The 18,682-nt window shown below is 49.0% G+C and overlaps 1 protein-coding gene across 1 annotated transcript in view; it reads left to right on the plus strand.

The window, feature by feature from the left end:
- Positions 1–14,558, plus strand: part of SLC25A42 (solute carrier family 25 member 42) — a 28,998-nt gene extending 14,440 nt beyond the window's left edge. Inside the window, 10 exon segments of the mRNA XM_033136496.1 lie at positions 1,195–1,320; positions 2,276–2,387; positions 6,607–6,632; positions 7,516–7,563; positions 7,566–7,587; positions 7,590–7,683; positions 8,261–8,303; positions 8,305–8,381; positions 11,486–11,637; positions 12,532–14,558. Of these exon segments, the coding sequence (XP_032992387.1) occupies positions 1,234–1,320; positions 2,276–2,387; positions 6,607–6,632; positions 7,516–7,563; positions 7,566–7,587; positions 7,590–7,683; positions 8,261–8,303; positions 8,305–8,381; positions 11,486–11,637; positions 12,532–12,857 (987 nt within the window). The 5' untranslated portion in view covers positions 1,195–1,233 and the 3' untranslated portion in view covers positions 12,858–14,558.
- Positions 14,559–18,682: the final 4,124 nt, after the last annotated feature.

Consider the following 18,682-nt stretch of genomic DNA (forward strand, 5'->3'; position numbering starts at 1 on the left):
GAGGGTCTGTAATATGTGCTGCATTAATCATGGAGATGTTTGTGTGCATGTTTTTTTAAAAACCCAAGTCGAAGTCCCTCTTGTCCAGGAGCAGGGGTGCGGTCCTTTTTGCTCTGCTGCTGCTCTGAAACCTGATTTGTGTTGCCCCTGTCCTGGTTTTTCATTCTCGACCTTGAGCTTAGTTCCGGTGACTCCACCGCTCCTCTCCTCCTCTCTCTGTGCAGTTGTGCATTGCTGAAAGTGGGATGTCAGAGAGCGTTTCTGGCCTGGGAGCTTCCCGTTGCAATCCTTCGCGGCCAAAAATAAGCTAGGATGGAAAAGGGATGAAGGAGGGGAGGGGAGGGGCAGAGGGGTGTGTTGTGACCACAGGCCTGTTTTTCCCAAAGTGAAATTAGTAGTTCAAGAGAAGAATGGTTCTTTCTCCAAGTCTGTCTGTCTGTCTAGCCATCCACTGATGTGTCAGTTCCTTACCCAGCTGTGTGTGAATAATAATAATAATAATAATAATAATAATAATAATAATAATATCCTGCCTTTTTGTCTAACAGGGACTCAAGGTAGATTACAGCTTAAATAGAAATAGCTGGAAGTATTGGGTAGGGGGAGAAGAAGAATAAAAAACACAAATAAACATTAATACACAAACACATATATATGAAAACATATAAGGAGTGTCTCCAGCCCCATCGTTCTGCCTGGATACTGAGGTCCAGCTCCGAGGACCTTCTGGCGTTCCTTCACTGCAAGAAGTGAGGTTACAGGGAAGCAGGCAGAGGACCTTTTTGGCAGTGGCGCCCGCCTTGTGGAATGCCCTCCCGTCAGGTGCCAAGGAAATAAACAACTACACAACTTCCTGAAGGCAGCCCTGTACAGGGGAGTTTTCGATGTTTGATGTTTTACTGCATTTTTAACATTTCATCAGAAGGTGCCAAGAGTGGCTGGGGCCAACCCAGTTAGAGGGGCGTGCAGGAACACTCCTCTTTCCTCCTCCCTCCAAGCTCATTTTCTTTTTGTGCTGTGCCTATTTAGATTGTAAGCTTTTTCTTGAGTAATTTGTTAGCTGCCCTGGGAGCCTTTTGTTGTTGTCATTGTTGTTCCAAAGTAGGGTACTTCCTTGACTTCCTAACACATTCATCCGATTTAGGTTTTGAGCTCCTGTCCTTAATTCCTCCCCGCTCCCCTTCTCTTCCTCAGGAGGTCTGGTTCTTTTCCTGGGCAGCCCCTGAGCCTGGTATGGGGAATGGTCGAGCAGCGGGAGGCCAAGTGGGTTTCAAGCAGAAAGATGTAGAGCCTCAAATCCACGTGCCGATTTTGCCAGAGGTGAGTGCTGGCCTTGCTGAGAACAGTGGCAGCGTGAGAATTCAACAGGATGACAAATACTTGAGATATGTAAGACAGGAGAACTGAATACAATGGTTAGAGTAAAATGCAGGAATGGTGGATAAACTAAATGAGCCATGGAAGGGGAAAGAGGGAAGTCATCAAATGTATACAGGCAGAGGCAAACTCAGCCCTCCAGATGTTTTGGGACTACAACTCCCATCATCCTTAGCTAACAGGACCAGTGGTCAGGGATGATGGGAGCTGTAGTCCCAAAACATCTGGAGGGCCGAGTTTGCCTATGCCTGATTGTAAGATGTTTATTTTGAGATGCAAAATTGAAAACTTAATAAAAACTATAATACAGTGGTACCTTGGAAGTCGAATGGATTCCGTTCCAGAAGTCCGTTCGACTTCCATAAAGTTCAGAAACCAAGGCGTGGCTTCCGATGGGCTGCAGGAAGCTCCTGCAGCCCGTCGGAAGCTGCGAAAGTTGCGTCGGACGTTTGGGTTCCAAAGAACATTCAAAAACCGGAATAACCCCTTCCGTTTTTGATCATCCGGGAGCCAAAACGTCCGACTCCCAAGGCGTTTGAAAACCAAGGTACGACTAATAAAAAAGAGTTGAGTGCTGGTCTTGAAGTGGGCTTGTAGGTGGAGAGAGCTTCAGGGATGAAGCGCCCAGAGCATCTGGAGGGGGCACCAGGTTGGCAAATGCTGCCCTAGAACAGCCTTGCAGTTAAACCAGGTAAATTTACTAATCCCACATAAATCCATATAGATTTGCAATCTCAAGGTGTGAAAGAAAGGGGCAGGCCTGATCGCCTATGGCGGACAGGAGCCAGCAAGGAAGACGTTCGCCTGCCGGTTCCTGCTCGCCCTAGGTGACCAGCCAAGTGGCGTGTGAGTCTCCAGGCTGCTTCCTTGCCAACCTGCCTTTGGTTTTCTATTCCAGGCTGCCCAGGAGAGAAGGAGCGTCCTCAACTCCCTGATATCCGGGGCGTTTGCCGGCGCTGGTGCCAAGACTGCGGTGGCGCCTCTGGACAGGACGAAAATCATATTCCAAGGTATTTTTGGGTGGGGCAGCTTTTTATAATTTTATAAGTTGTGTGTCTTTGCTTCTCAGGTTGAACGTTTAAAGGGTTTTCTATGTTTTGTGGTATTTTATGAATTGAGACTTGCCGTTATTGTTATTGATTATAGTTTAGTAATTCTATATTGTAACTGATGAGTGTAAACTGTGTAATTATTATATGCTGATATTTAATTTTACTGTTTCCTGTGAGATAATGGATTACTGAATGTTGCTTTATTTGATATAAGTTGTTTGTTTTAAAAGTTATTGTGGCTTTTCTGTATTGGGCCAGATTGTTGTTATTAATGTTTGATGCTTTATTGTATTTTTATATGTGCTGGAAACCACCCAGAGTGGCTGGGGAAACCCAGTCAGATCGGCAGAGTATAAATAAAAATACATTGTTATTATTATTATTATACCACTAGCTGACCCGCCACGCGTTGCTGTGTTGTTGGTTTTTTTGCTTTTTAAAATTCTCCTGACCCCGAGAGTATTCTGGAACTCCGTTTTCATTCTTCCCTGTCACTTTAGAGCAGGGGTCAGCAACCTTTCCAGCTGTGGGCCGGTCCACTTTCCCTCAGACCATGTGGTAGGCCGGACTATATTTTGCAGGGGGAAATGAACTAATTCCTATGCCCCACAAATAACCCAGAGATGCATTTTACATAAAAGAACACATTCTACTCATGTAAAAACAGTACGGCGGCCATTTTAAGTGAGGGCACTGGCGACCTTAAAGAGCATTCCTCCCCCCACCCCAGTCCCAAAATTACCCAGATCCCAAAATCACACACCCCAGCGACACAATCCCCTCAGAGCTGGTCTTACTCAGTGCGACCTCTCAGGCATGCCTCCTGCTCCATGTTTTTTTTTTCTTTTCTTGGAGCATGCGAAGCTGCAGCGGCCATTTTAGGTGAGGGCACAGGCATTGTTGCTCTGGCCAGGTCTGATAATGTCGATGGGCCATCTGCCTTTCTATTGGATGCTGTTGGAGTCTTCATTCCTTTTGCTGGTGAGGTATAATAGGCGTGCCACTTTTTTTGCCTTTATTCTATATTTAGGCATGACAGGTGTGGTTTTTTAAAAATTTTATTATGCCAGATCCTTCCTCGATGGTCATGTTATGCTTTGTACTAATTTGATGTGCTTTGGTCCAGCGGTTACGGAGAACATCAGTGTCCGCCGCGCACACAATGGCAACATTTTTATATATATAGATTGCATTGGACTGGGGAGAACTGGCAGCAGGAAATTAAATAAGAGCTATAGCCTACACAACATCATAGGTGGGGGGAGAATAATTGGTTTGTTCTTACTTTCATTTTGTGTTTTGTATATCGTGGTTTCTTTTTTTTCTTTTTTTCTTTTTATAAAGAATTTATTGGTTTTTCCATAACAAAGAACAATCCAACACCTTCACCAACATTAACCCAACACTTACCCACCACAACTAAAACTGAACAAATACAAACATACCAACGATTCTTCTTCTTGTTTAAATACAAAAAAAAAATTCTTGGTCGAATCATTACAGTTGACTTCCCCTGCCTTCTCTCCTTCGGCTCCAATTCCAGATTCTACTTTAATAACTTCACATTCTAAAAATTTAATTCATTCAAATATTCAGACTAAACATTCTTCTTAAAATCTTATTTTTAGTTTACAATAATATTCCACTTGTTAATACTAAAAATCAGATCATATTATAACTTCATAATAATTAGTAACAAAACTCCATGTCTTAACGTATTATTCTTAAATCAAATCATAACAGACATCTTCTTTCCCTTAAACTGCTGCTAATAAAAAGAAATCAAAATATCCCTTTTTCTAGTTCAAAAACTTAAAATCTTGACACATCGGCTTCAGGGTACCGTAATAAAACATTTTTACTTTGCCCTTAATACAATTCACCCTAGCCCCTTCTGAACCATTTTCCTTCTCCGACTTACTCCGGAACCACTCCTCAAATTGTCCTCTTGTCTTGTAAGTCCACAGATCCAGACAAAGTCCACAACATCCTTGCATAGAGCATCAGGGTACGCAGATCATCTTCTTCCAGCTTCTCCGATTCAATATCCATTCTTCTTTTCCCGTCCTGGGTCGCCACCCCCAAAGGACGTTTCTTTTTTCCGGAGTCGCCAAGCCATTTTGCTCTGTTCTTCAATCATCCCCTTCAGCTCTTTGCCAAGGCTCTCTTCCATTGCAGCCATGTCCTGAAAAGTCTCCTCTGTGGGCAATACCTTTTCTGCCATGTCCCCGGTTCAATATCACCAATTTCTGATTAAGCAGTTCCAGTCTCAAAAAAGTAATCCTTTGTTCATCAGTCAATCCGTGGTTTAGAACCAACTCAAAAACGAAACCCAGCATGGCAGAAGCGGGCATTGGTATCAAATTTCAGTTTCAATTTCAGTCTTTTTCCATCTTAGTACCAGTAGTTTTCCACTCAATCTCAAGCTTTCGCAGGCCATTTTCCCTGGAGCCAGGGCGCAAAGAATATAATTTTAAAAAAGAGATATTCTCCACAGTCTTGCTCCCCCACAGGGAGGTCTAAATAGTCTCACTTGTCAAAAAAACAATACTTTGTAACCATCACTGTAACAGCAGTCTCTCAAAACAGTTATTTCTTTCCACCAAAGGGAGGGAGGCAGGCTTCCTTTCCATAATACCTCCCGGATCGTTAAATGCGAAAAATAAGTCCGATCATGTACTCACAGCCACCGGGCTTCCTTGTTTCTTTCCTGCAGGGAGAACGATGTCGCTCATCGCGGGCGGCGGCCGCCGCTTTGCTGACCCGGTTGGGGCATGTCCCCTAATGGCCCGGCTCCGTTGTCCCTTCACCCCCACTCCCCTTTACAGGGGGAACGAGGGAAGGGTTCGGAGCCTTTGCGGGCCCGCCGGGGAGCCCGAGGCGTGGGACGCTCTTTTCCGTGCCTCAACCGGAGCCCCCGCTTAGCGGTAGCGGGCTCCAACCGCCGGGCCAGCCTGGTCGCCTCGCTGCCGAGGCAACCCACGACCGCCCGCGATGGCGTCGCCCGCCGGAAGTCGTATATCATGGTTTCATGTTGTGAACTGCCTTGAGGTCAGAGGGAAATTGATCAATCGATCCATCAATCAATCAATCAATCATCAGCTAAAATAAGAGAACATAATGATGGCTGTTTCTTGGAAGAATGGAAGGCCTTTTTTGACTATTTAAAGAAATATTATGATATGATGAATTCACAGCAGGATTTGAGCTATGAGCAACAAGAAATGATTAGTGACTATTGTATTATGGTTACAGGTAGGTAGCCGTGTAGGTCTGCCATAGTCAAGAATAATATATAATAATAATAAATCCTTCCGTTCACCTTAGAGACCAACTAAGTTTGTATTATGGTTATGATATAGGGAGTGAAGATTGGTCCAGCAATGAGATGGGGGGGGGGAAGCACAGCAGAAAATGGAATGGGAAGTTGATAAACTGAAGAAAAAATAGTATGTGTTGGAATTTTTGTTAAATTTGTGGAAATTTATATAGTATATATATATAGATTATTATATATATAGAGAGAGAGAGAGAGAGAGAGAGAGAGAGAGAGAGAGAATGGAGGCAGGGAAAACATACCGTAATTAGGTGGACAACCCTGTTTTTAATGCTGTGGACTGTCAACTCCATCGACAGGGCAGAGAATCCCCCAAACTTAAAGCCTGGTTTGGCAGCTCAGATTAAAAGCTCTCTCTTTATATTTCTGTTTTGAGAGTTAATCCTCCAATGAGTTTTTGCTGGAAAGAGATTTGCTTGATTCAGGGTTTGTTTGCTTGTCTTTAGAGTGGCTTATCTCCTGGCTGGGATAATTGGGAGCAGGCAGAGTCAAACTGAGGTTGGGGGGGGAGAATTGTTTTGGGGTGTTTGCAAATTGCATAAGAGATAACCAATACAGCTATATGGGGTGGGGGAACTGGGAGAGCAGGGGAGAATTCTGGTGGGGGGTTTTGTTTGTTTTTTAAGTGTAAATCACCAGAGAATGCGGCTGACCAGTAGTCTTCCAATCCTTCTAGACTCTAGTATTGATAAAGAGCTTTGAAAGAAATAGTTAGGGCTCTTATCTGATTTTTAGAGAAATCCTAGTTCATTGATCCATGAGTGTTAGCGGATGAGTTGATTTGTAACTGCAAATGAGTCAAAGTATGCTTGCTTTAATTTTTCTGCTTTTCTCTTTCAGTATCATCAAATCGGTTTTCTGCCAAGGTAAGACTCCTTTCTTTGCTCTGTTGCTTAGCTGAGCAGCTTTGTTTTTTTCACTTACAATAATAAAGTCCCCCCGCCCCAAATTGTTAACCTGTACACCCACTGCTGGGGTGTTAGGGAGGGCAGTCTCTCTGGTGGGGGACACGTCATGCTCTTTCAGGGGCAGCTGGTCCACCTCTGGCCCCACCCTGCACTCAGCTCTCACCTGCGGCTGCTAGGTACTGCCAGCAGGCAACAGCGGCCACAATCCCAGGAAACGGCTTTGACTGGCCGGCTAAACCAGGTGAGGGGGGAGCCGATGGGTCTCAAGCCCTCAGTGAGTTAGGGGCTTCCCTGCATGCGAAGACAGGCTCCAGCGGATGGAGTGGATGAGACCAAGAGGTCAAGAAGGCAGTTTCTGTAGAGGGAAGGCCCATCCACCTGGGAAAGGAGCCTTTCTAGGAGAAAGAAGACTCTGGTCCTTGTGGGACATCTTTGGGAGTAGAAAAGGCTACACAAATCTTGAGGGGAGTCCCTAAGGGTGGTTGGACAGCGCCTTGTCTGCCTCCTTCCGGCAACTCCTGCCCGCCAAGCTGGTACCAAACATCTTGCTCTGCTTTCCCCCAGCGAGGCCAAGAGGGGCGTCTTGTCGTCTGGTGACCCAGGACCTCCATGCACACTGCCCAGGCCTGCGTCCCGGGTGCTGCAAAACTCAGCAGTTTGGCTTCACCCCCAGAAGCACACTCCATTGTCTCTTGAGGGAGGCAGACAGACGCCACAGCACACCCCACTTCTGGAACAAAACCTCCTTTTGGGATTACAGTTGTAGTTTGTCAAACCCAGAGCCCCGGTTCCGATTATGCGCTCAGCTTCTTTCCAATGACTCTGCTTCCACTCTCCTTAGGAGGCTTACCGCCTGATCTACCGCACCTACCTCCACGAGGGCTTTCTTCAGGCCTCTGGCGGGGGAACTCTGCCCCATGGTCCGCGTGATCCCGTATGCCGCCATCCAGTTCTGCGCCCACGAGGAGTACAAGCAGATCCTGGGCAGTTACTACGGCTTCCAGGGGAAGTAAGAGGCTGGTGGGGTTGGGGTCTTCTGCAACCGGGTTGGGGAACCTCTCCCTCTCCTGCTGCGACAATCTCCCTTCCCCCCTTGTCTCCCAGGACCAGGAGAGGCATGAAAAGGCGGAGGAGAGGTTGCCTTCACACTGGCACAGTCCTCCGATTGCTTGGGGAAGGCTCTGGATAGGAAAGGACTTAGATGGCTTTGGGAAGATGGAGGTGTTCAGTTTCAGCAACAGATTTTCATGGGAATGAGTTGCTGTGCTCATTCGGCCCTAGCACTTACAGTTTGATTAGTTTCAGTGTTCATGATAGGCCGGTTGGTGAGAGCATAATGCCAAGGTTGTAGGTTCAGTCCCCCTGTGGGACAGCTGCATATTCCTGCATCACAGCAGGTTGGGCTAGATGCCTCTTAGGGTCTCATCCAATGCTTCAATTTTATGATCCACCAGGAAACTTTCCCCCATAACTGATCCTTCCCTGCCCACAATGGAACTGTGAACCAGTTTTGTTCAGCTGCCGGAGAAAAGAGCTGGGGATAATTCCACCTTTCAAAAGTCTCTCTTTCTCCTTCCTGCTTCCAGGGCACTTACCCCATTGCCCAGGTTCATAGCTGGCTCGCTCGCAGGGCACGACGGCCGCCATGTTGACGTACCCCCTGGACCTGGTCCGCGCCCGGATGGCCGTCCAGCCAAGGAAATGTGAGTTGGCGTTGAGGATGCGCCTGTGGGATTTTGGGTGGGGTGGGAGTACCTAAAAGCAGTGGCGGAGAGCAGGTGGGGGGTGGGGCTGGCGTGTGTCCTGGGCTCGGCAGCGTGGGGGGGGGCAGCCTGCGATGGCACCCCAGCGGGATCATGCTGCCAGGTGCGGTGCTCTCCCCCCCCCCACACTCCTCTTCCCCTACCACTGCCTAAAAACAACACTCAAAGCAGCTAGATTTGCACTGAATAAAGGTCGGGGGGCACAGGCCTTTGGGGTTCAGATGGGCAAGAGGCTCAAACGAAAACGGAATACCAAAATGACAGAGTTTTATTAAATTGTTATTTTCTCCATCGACCCCAACTGTAGCAAATGGTTAAATTGCTAGGGGATGAAAGGCTGGACAAAAAAGACAGGTCTTTTACAGAGGCCAATTCCTTGACAGCCATCTGTCAGGAATGCTTTGGTGGTGTTTCCTGCTGTCAGGGGCTTGGACTGGATGGCCCTTGTGGTCTCTTCCAACTCTAGGATTCTATGATTCTATAAGGTTGACGTGGGTTCATAAGTCTTATTTGGGAGGTGGGGATCTCAGCAAACAAGGCTCTCCTCCTCGTGGGATTGTTGCAAGACGTATTAATGTGCCTGCAGCACAATCAGGGAGGATTTGACCTGCAGATCTCAATAAATGAGCGGTTCTGTGCAGAGAAGGCGCTCCCTCTCTCCTCTGGTACCAAAGCAAAGGGCTATCTGTGGTCGCCGCCCACGAACTGACATACAGTATGTGCTACTCGAAAGAAAGCGCACACTCCTGATCTCCTCCCTGCTTTGAAAGTACCAGTCGGCCCACCTTCCTTGCCTGGAACGGACCAGCCCTGGCTTGAGAAGTAGAATCCTAGAACGGTGGTGTTGGGAGGGGTCCCCCGAGGGCCATCTGGTCCAGCCCCCTGTAATGAAGGGGCCTTTGCCCAACAACTGCTGGCTTTTCCCCCCTCAGTGTTTTGTTCGATGTTCCTCTTCCCCTCCTCCAGCATGGCTGTCGTCCAGCATCTAAAATAGCCTGGGTCCTTCTTGGCTGCACACCAGGTGTCATCGGGTGCCCAAAATAGTTAAGTTGTGATATGGGCCCTTGGTGTGTTTGTGTGTGTTGGTTGTCTCTCTTATGGCTTCGGGGGGCGGCGGGAGAGAGAATGTAGAGGAGTTGACAAGGGAGCCCACCCTGTTCTTCTTCCCCCCCCGGCAAATATTTTAAATTTCATTTTGTGGCGGACATAAAAGAGGGAGAACAGGTATAACGGCAGGAGAAACTTATAAGATGGAAAACAAAGCTGTAAAACAGGCATGCAGAATGAGTACTACTAAAGGTTAAAAAGGTAAAAGGTACTACTACTGCTGCTGCTACTACTACTACTACTAATAATAATAATAATAATACAGGATATGTCCCCCAGCCACTCTGGCCAGCTACCATCCAACTGAAACATCAAACACAGTAAAACATCAAACATTTAAAACTTCCCTAAATCAACTAAGTCCATTTATTTCAATGGGTCTACTTTGAGCACAACTACTTCCGTGCGCAATTCTTAATGTACATACTGGGAAATAAACCACACTGAAAACAGCTGAACTTACTTTTGAGTAAATAGGAACAAGAATGCGCTGTGATTCATGGGTTTCAGACTCTGGTTACTGAAGCATTTCACTTCTGCCACCACGCTTTTACAAAATAAAATAAAAAATCAAATGGAATTGAAAGAATTCAGGGGCTAAGGTCACAAAGTCCAAGTGAAGAATATTAGCTTTATTTGGTTATCCAGTCTGGTTGCAGTTTTGCCAGACTGGGCATGAGAATTGCTCTGACAATGCATATGACATAAAGGCATGCCAAATCATAAAAAGTATCTTGAAGTTTGAGTCCTTGTTGAAATCTCAGTCGGTAAATTATGAGACTCTTAATCTCAGGGTTGTGGGTTCGAGCCCCATGTTGGGCAAAAGATTCCTGCAATGCAGGGGGTTGGACTGGATGATCCCTGTGGCCCCTTCCAACTCTACAAATCTTAAGATTCTATAATTCCCTCCCTTATTCCAGAGTGAGTGGTACCAAGCACCCAGTATGAGATTTTGGGCTGTTTTCCATTGAGTTGCAATTACTATCTGATCTGCTATGGTCGTATATCAGACCAGTTCTTTTGACAACACATCGGCTTTTGTATCTGTAATTCTATGATTCCGAAAATATTATTTGAAACGAGCCTCTTACGTATATATCTTAAGTACCTATACAAACTCAATGAGAGTTATGAGCTTGTTTTTGCCAGGTAATCTCACTCATGTGTGGTCTAATTTGAGACAAACTCTTGTCTTCTCAGCAACACAAATAAGCCTTTCTGTCTTCTGATCTTTCATATTTGTCAGAGCTGGAAATCCCTCTTCCCAACAATATGTCAAGGAGAACTGTAGAAGAATAATAGAATAGTAGAGTTGGACAGGGACCCCCAGGGTCATCTAGTCCAACCCCCTGCAATGCAGGAATCTCAGCTACAGCTTCCATGGCAGATGGACACCCAACCTCTGCTTAGAAACCTCCAAGGAAGGAGAGTCTACAACCTCCCCAGGGAGACTGTTACACTGTCAAACACAGAAAGTTTTCCCGTATTTTTAGTCAGAATCTCCTTTCTTGTAACTTGAAGCCATGGGTTCGAGTCTGACCCTCCAGAGCAGGAGAAAACAAGCTTGCTCTATTTTCCATGCGGCAGCCCTTAAGATATTTGAAGATGGCTCCCCTATCTCCTCTGAGTCTCCTCTTTCCCAGGCTAAACATTCCCAGCTCCTTCAACTGTTCCTCATCAATCTTGGTTTCCAGAACCTTGAACATCTTGAATAGGCAATGCTCTTGTGGAAAGGCATGGATAATGTATCTGGTTGTGTATTCAGGTTTTTAAAAATCTTGATACGAGGTTAGGCTATGCTACACTGAAATGTTCTTGTCCTTGAATCTTCTGGCCACTCCTGCTGCCCTCTCCTGCCACACCCTTTGACAGCCAGCAAGGCTTGTTGCTTGAGAGACATGATAACAAGACACGGTATCTCCTGCTCCGCTCTCCCGGCAGGTACAGCAACATTGTCCATGTCTTCATTCGGATATCCCGGGAGGAAGGGATGAAGACCCTCTACCGGGGCTTTGCCCCCACCATCCTGGGGGTGATTCCATATGCTGGGCTGAGCTTCTTCACCTACGAGACCCTGAAGAAGTTTCACGCAGGTAAAAGCAGCGGGGCCAGGATGCCAGGCTTGATGGGCTCCTTTGGGCATCACCCAGAAGACGGACTCTTATGAATGGTTTTTAAGATTAGGCAAATCCGTGGAAGAGCAGTGGCTACTAGCCACGTCTCAGAGGGGAGCCGGCAGTAAATCACACCATACAACTGGGAGTTAACTCTTTATTAGCAAGGACACAATCTGAACAGGAGTGTCAGGCCTAAGGAGCACAGCAGCTCATGCCCGGTAGGTCTTGCCCCCCATGAAGCAGCTGCTGAGACTGAAGGTCCTTGCCTCCCCACAACCATCTAAGACCCCTTCTCTCCAGGATTTCCCCCAAGCAATCAAAGAACATGCCTGCATGCAGCCAACCTCTCCTCCACCCTCTTCATGCCTCTCCTGGTTCTGGGAGACCAGAAGGGAAGGCAACTTGATGCAGCAGGCGGGGGAGGCACCAGCTGGATTCATCTCTGCCTCTTGGTCTCCTTCCTCTCCTGCTTCAGCTTCTGTCTCAGATTCTGGACTTCTCTCTGCCACAGACTCTTCCTGCTCACCAAGCCTTGTTGCCTCTTCTGCTTCTGACACCTCCGCCTCCGCCCAGTCTTCTCCCCCTGGCCACTCATCATCGCCCCACCGCCACTCCCTGGGCTCTGAGCCTTCTTCCCTTGGGGGGGGGGTCCCCCAGCTGGTTCCTCCCACCTCGTAACAAATCCATGCCACCAGGATGGCTGTGCACTCCCTCCACTGTTTGGAGGCACTATACCTCCTGGCTCCTGGCAATTGCAATTGGGGAGAGTTGCTTTTTGCACTAAGGTCTTTGCACTCTGGGGGTCCTGGGGGGTCTGTTTGTTTGCGCTGTCCCTCCAGAGTTCCCCACCAGCATTTCCTCTTCCTCCAGAGCACAGCGGCAGGACACAGCCCTACCCCACGGAACGGCTCGTCTTTGGGGCCTGCGCCGGCCTGATCGGGCAGTCTGCCTCCTACCCGCTGGACGTTGTGCGGAGGCGGATGCAGACGGCCGGGGTGATGGGCCACACCTACGGCTCCATCCTGCGCACTATGCGGGACATCATCCGGGAGGAAGGACTCGTCCGCGGCCTCTACAAGGGACTCAGCATGAACTGGGTCAAGGGCCCCATCGCCGTGGGGATCAGCTTCACGACCTTCGACCTCACGCAGATCGTCCTCCGGAAGTGGGAGCAAGGGGTGGACGTGGAGAGGTAGTGGCCGGCCGGCAGCCGGCGGTTGGTGCAAGTGTTGGTGGAAAGGTGGGCAGGTGGGCAGGCATCCTCTTCCTCCCTCCCTCCCTGAGCCAGAGGGTTCTCGCGGCAGAGCTGAGTGACCCAGGGCAATCTCTGTTAGGTCCCTGCGACCGCAGCATCCTGCCCCCTGCTTCCCTGAGCTTGCGTTTGCGAAAGAGAAGCCACCAGTGTTGTTTTCTTGCTTTCCCTCTCCCTGTCCCACCGAAGTGGTTGAAATTCCTCTGAATTCTGCTTGGATTTGTGGGGAACGGGCAAGGGATCCTGCAGCTGTGCTATTTACTTGATTTTGCCTCGTCGTTCTAAACCGTGGCGACACAGTCCCGTTAACATCTCTTGCCTCTATCTCTCCTGCACCCTTTATTTTGTAGGAAGCCGAACTTACCTGTATGTTCGAAGCGTGGGGTGTGTCTGTCTTGTGGTTTCCGCCCCCTGCGGTCTTCCCCGCCCCCCCCCTCCTTCCAGCAAATGGTTTGTTTTCCAAGACCTGGAAAATGGGGCCCCTTCATCTCCCCCCTCTCCCTACTTCAAATGCTTTTAGAATTCTGCCCCAAAACCTCCTGGAAGATGGCCAGCCGGTCCCAGGGGAGAAAAAACCAAAGACTGGATTCTTTCCTTTCCTCGGGGTTTGTCCAAGGCAGAGAGGGCACAGTGCAATCTTGAATTCTCTTGCCGCCGCAATCCGGGCAGCTCCTGGTTCTGAGATGGGATCATAGGTTCGGGATGTTGGAGCCTTCTTTCCTTGCATTTTAGAGACTATTTTAATGATTATATTTAGATATGCGCACATATTTCAGAGTTCAAGCTTCGGAAGATGGCATGTGGTCGAGTTAACCTTTGATCCTCCAAATTGTCTCTGCTTTTTAGCAGGGCTCCCCCCTCCAGTATTAAGTGTCAGTGGCTGCAGGGGGAGGGACACCTGGGTCCCTCCCTGGTCCCACGGGGAGATCCAGCAGCTTCTTCAGGGCCCCACAGGTGTTCCCCACCTGTGCTCTGAGAAGCAGGATTCCCCACTGCAAGCAAAAGATGGAAGGAATCAGGACTCTCTAGAAGAGGAATTCCTAGCCCAGAGCAGACCATAGAATCATAGATGCCTCATCTCAGATTGGAGATGGGGAAAACCTTTATCCTGACGGTCAGGGATGACAACGAAAAATGCACTTTGATATGTTGCTGAACTTCCAGCAGCCAGGGATGGTGAGGATGAAAAGCCAGGTGCCTCGAACATCTGGAGAGGAATCGGATTGGAGAAGGCATTTTGCAGGTCTCCTCCTGGGAAGAGGAGTGGGTGTTTTGCCAGGCAGTCCTGGGTCTCTCGCCGTGTACATGCTCAGGCACTCCCCACCTTCGAAAATCTCCTAGAGCAGGGCAACAATCCTGTGTCCCTCCAGATGTTGACTGACTCCCACCAGCCCTTTCCTGGAAATCATGCTTAAATTAACCCCCGCTAATCTCTCTCTCTCTCTCTCATCTGCCCTCCACTTCACTGTACTGCTTCCTAACACTTAGCAAGCACAATGCCTGCCTTCGACAAAACCGCACCTTGGATTCACCCACCACCCCCAGATGCAAAGCTCAAGAGCTTTTACCTCCCCGGTATGAAAATAGATTGAACGGGGTGATGCATGTCCTAAACAGGAAGCCCACTTCATGTAGACCCCCCCCCCAGACTCTGCTTATGCAGGTTGGAGTGTTTTGCACATTCTGAAAAAAGATGCACTACCACTGGGAGACCCTACACAGGGTTTCCAAACTTGGGTCTCCATCATCCCTAACCACTGGTCCTGCTAGCTGGGGATGGTGGCAGTTGTAGTCCCGAAACAGCTGGAGTCCCAGGTTTGGGAAACCCTGGTCTACAACCCCCCCCCCCGCCCCGTTTCCCCAATTCTCATTTTTCTAATTCTCCATGCCATCAGCAGTTGTGATGGATTGCAATTGTGGCTCAGTGGGTTTCATTTTTGTCGGGGAGAGAGAATTTCAGAGGGATGGCAGGTGCCAGCTCACCACCGAAATAATGCTCATCTCAAACCCAGATCTTGGGAGCATATATATAGATATATGTATATATTCTAGGACTAGGGTCGGCAACGTGTGGCCCATGGGCCAGATGCGGCCCACAAAGACCGTTTTACCGCTCCACGAGCCACCCCTGAACTGAGCCACCAGCTTGGTGAGTCCCCCGCACACTGCGCTAAACCAGCACAGCGCAGCACGGTGCCAGAAATTGCGTCTGCGCACCCACAGATACTGGAAATCACACTTGCGCATGTCCAGATGCTGAAAATTGCTTCTGCGCAGGTGCGATTTTCGGCGTCTGGGCATGCGCAGAAGCAATTTTCGGCACCGCGGACATGCGCAGACGTTGCGTTGCGCTGTGCCAGTCTGGCCCATGGACGATCTCCGTGGGAGTGATCCGGCCAATGGCTGGTAAACCTTGCCGACCTGTTCTAGGAGATAGATTGCCAGTTCAAAGAAGGTCGCTTGCTGATGTGCTTGAGTTGGAGTCTGGGGTGCTTCCTTTTAAACATCTGCCGTAAGGTAAAATAGAACATCATCCCTGGGGAAGATGACTTTCCCTTTTCGGGTTTAAGAGGCTGCAAGCTAGTGTCTTTTGATGACCAGACTACAACTCCCATAATCCCCTGCCAGCTTGGACCGGCAATCAGGGCTGATGGGATTGGTAGTCTAGTGACATATCTTTCTGCAAGGTTTTGAGTATTTGGGGTGACCTTTTCTTCCCTCTCTCCGCCACCAACCAAGCGAAGACCTGAGCATCTCCCATTCCCTCTCCCTTCCTGACCCACAATCGCACTATCCCCATCCCTGTCGGCCATAGATTCCCCCCTTCCTGATAGCTTTCAGCTGTGGAGCTAAGTTTATTTTTGCAAAAATTAACTGGCAAGGAGCAGTTAATCGGCGAAAGCCATCCTGCTGGCCTTGGCGTGAGGTCTCCTTGGGGTAACAAGATGGACTTCAGGCAGCTAGAGAATCTTTCCTGGGGTGCTCTGGGCTGTGGGTCACCCCCCGCCAACCCCTTGCCCCAGCCTGCAGAGAACCAGATTTTCTGAAGCAGCGATCCCAGAGAGATGCTTTCCCCCTCCCTAGAATCTAGCCCAGGGTTTCCCCAACTTGGGTCTCTGGGTGTTTTGGGACTACAACTCCCATCATCCTGAGCTAGCAGGACCAGTGGTCAGGGATGATGGGAATTGCTGTCCAAAAACACCCAGAGACCCAAGTTGGGGAAACACTGACCTAGCCCCCTTCCTACCAGCGTTTCTCGTAACATAGAGGGGGCAGAGGTCATTTCCGGGGGTCCACATAAGTACCAGCGGAGGTTGGCTGCCCTACGGCTTCAAGATGGCGCTACGGTGACATGGGGGGGGGTTCTCTCTAGCTCCCATCAGTCGGGCGCCTGGAGGGACACAGATGCTCCCTGCCATCCTGCTCCCCAGCACCCAAGGGTGGTGTTGGGGTGGCGTTTCTACAGCAGGTAGAAGTCGTAATTGCAGCGGTTGAATCGATGCACAACGGAGTTGGGATCCGAGGGAGCCTTTTCCAGTTGTGCTGCAGTTGCCCGTCGTTCCCGGCTGCTGGAGACGCTGGGGGGCACCCCTGCTTTAAACACCACCCCTCCCTAAGAACTTCTGCCATGGGGGGACTCATTCCCCATTGCAGGGAATGGTTCCAAGAATCTGTTGCTTGGTTCCCAAGGGGCAGGGGCCAACACCCCCCCCCCCCAACTCATCATTCTTGATACAGGAGGGGTACAAATTGATAGCAAGGGTCAAAAAGTTATCCGGGGGCCACTGGTGATCCCTGGTGAGTACTTTTTCCGGGGAGGTCCCCAGAATAGCGAGTCTGTAAACAGTGTTGTTGCCCCCCCCCCCAAAAAAAACCCTGGCCAACCCGCCCTCTCCTCCTCCCTCTTGTCAGGACAATGTATTAACCAGGATGGCTTTTTGCAGGGAAGGTGGGTAACTCTCTGCAGGAGTGTTTGTGTGATCATCGTCCAATGCTGCCTTTGTGTCTCTCGAAGCGAGGGCACCCGATGCCTCCCGAGGGTCCTGTGCGTGTGTGGATTTTTGATCCTTTTGTTTTATATATATATATATACATATATACACACACACACAAACGTGTGTCTATAGTGACATAACTTGTACAAAGATCTGTGCCAAGAAATGATGTATATTTAATAAAGAGATGATTTATCGAGGCTTGTGTGTGGATGCTCTGTCTCGAACGACCACCCTTGCTCCCCCCACCCAATGGCCACCCCCTCTCAATTCTTGTTGCAGGTACTGGGGCGGACCTGTTTTTGTAGAGCTGCAGAATTGGAAGGTTCCTCTGAGGGTCATCTAGTCCAGCCCGCTGCAGTGCAGGAATTGCAGCTAAATAACCCCAGGCAGGGGGCAATCCTGCAATGAAGGAGCGCCCACCACCTTCCAGGGGATTCCTTCCCACTGTAAAACTCCTCTTACTGTCAGAAAGTTCTTCCTGATGTTTAGTCAGAATCTCTTTTCTCGTCATTTGACCTCATTGGTTCGGGTCCTACCCCCCCCCCCCCCCAAAAAAAGCTTACTCCATCTTCCTTCCTTCAGATATTAGAAGGTAGCTGTCTCTAGGGCTGGGCAATACCTAGTCTTCAACATTGTTATATATCACCAGCTCAACATTGCGATATACCAATACATCGCAATGTCTGGAATAAGTTATGGAGTTTTTGAGAGCCACTGGCTGGCTTCACGGTTTTTCCTGCATCGTGATTTTGGTACAGCACACATACACATACCTAACATGATTCGCGATATATTGCTGGGTCAAAAATCATGAAACCAGTTATCACAATACGGATTTTGAACTGGTTTTGGACGATACAGCAATCTGCCGCCCAGCCCTAGCTGTCTCAGTCTCCTCTTAGCTAGGCTAAACGTATCCCCAGCGTAAGTATACTTAGCTGTCTGAAACAACAGCTATGGGACAGGAGCCAACTTTTCCACCAGTCCTGCTCCTGGATCTAACTGAGGGGCTTCAGGCGAGGGGGAAGGCAGACAGAGTAATTTTCAAGAGCTGTAATTTCAAGAACTTGAGCGTCCTTCCACTCTCATATTTTCAGAGCGCAAGTCTTAGTACTGGCTTTTTGCAAGTTGCTCTGAGAGAGCGGCCGGGGTGTGGTGGGGTTATACATACCGTCAATAAATGCTGGTGGGAAGCTTAGGGGGAGCAGCGTCCTTCCGGCGAGAGATTTCACACCTCGAGGTGAAGAAGGCCTGAAATGCCACTCGCATCATCTAAAACTTGTAAGAGCTGTCCTGTGGACCTGCGCTTTTTTCTTCTCCCTCCTCCCTGCTCTTTCCTCCAATGCCATGTCTTTTTTAACAGCACGAGTCTTTAGGACTGATTTTTGCAAGCCCCTTTTTGGCTGCAGGATGGGGATATAAACACTGCATAGCTAAATGCTGGTGGGGAGGTTAAGGGGAGCAGTACCAGTCTTCCCCCTGCCTCTTCTTTTCCCCAAAACAAGCATAGAGGGTGAAGTGATACTGCTTGTGTTTGCATTTGAGGCACCGGCCTCCTGCTCAAAACTCACGAGGTCCCTTCTTAGGGGAGAGATGGGGCAGATGGTGCCTTTTATTTGGGGCCTGGAGAAGGGGGGGGGGGTCGCGTTTCAAAACCTAGAGGGACGGAAAGAAGCTCACTGTCTTGTTACACAAGTGGGACCAAACAGGTCTGGCTTGTGTGCTCAGACACTATTTTTTAAAGAGTGGATCTCTCTCCTAATTGGCCTCG

This window comes from Lacerta agilis, chromosome 18, assembly GCF_009819535.1.
Source record: "Lacerta agilis isolate rLacAgi1 chromosome 18, rLacAgi1.pri, whole genome shotgun sequence".
Taxonomy (NCBI): Eukaryota; Metazoa; Chordata; class Lepidosauria; order Squamata; family Lacertidae; genus Lacerta; species Lacerta agilis.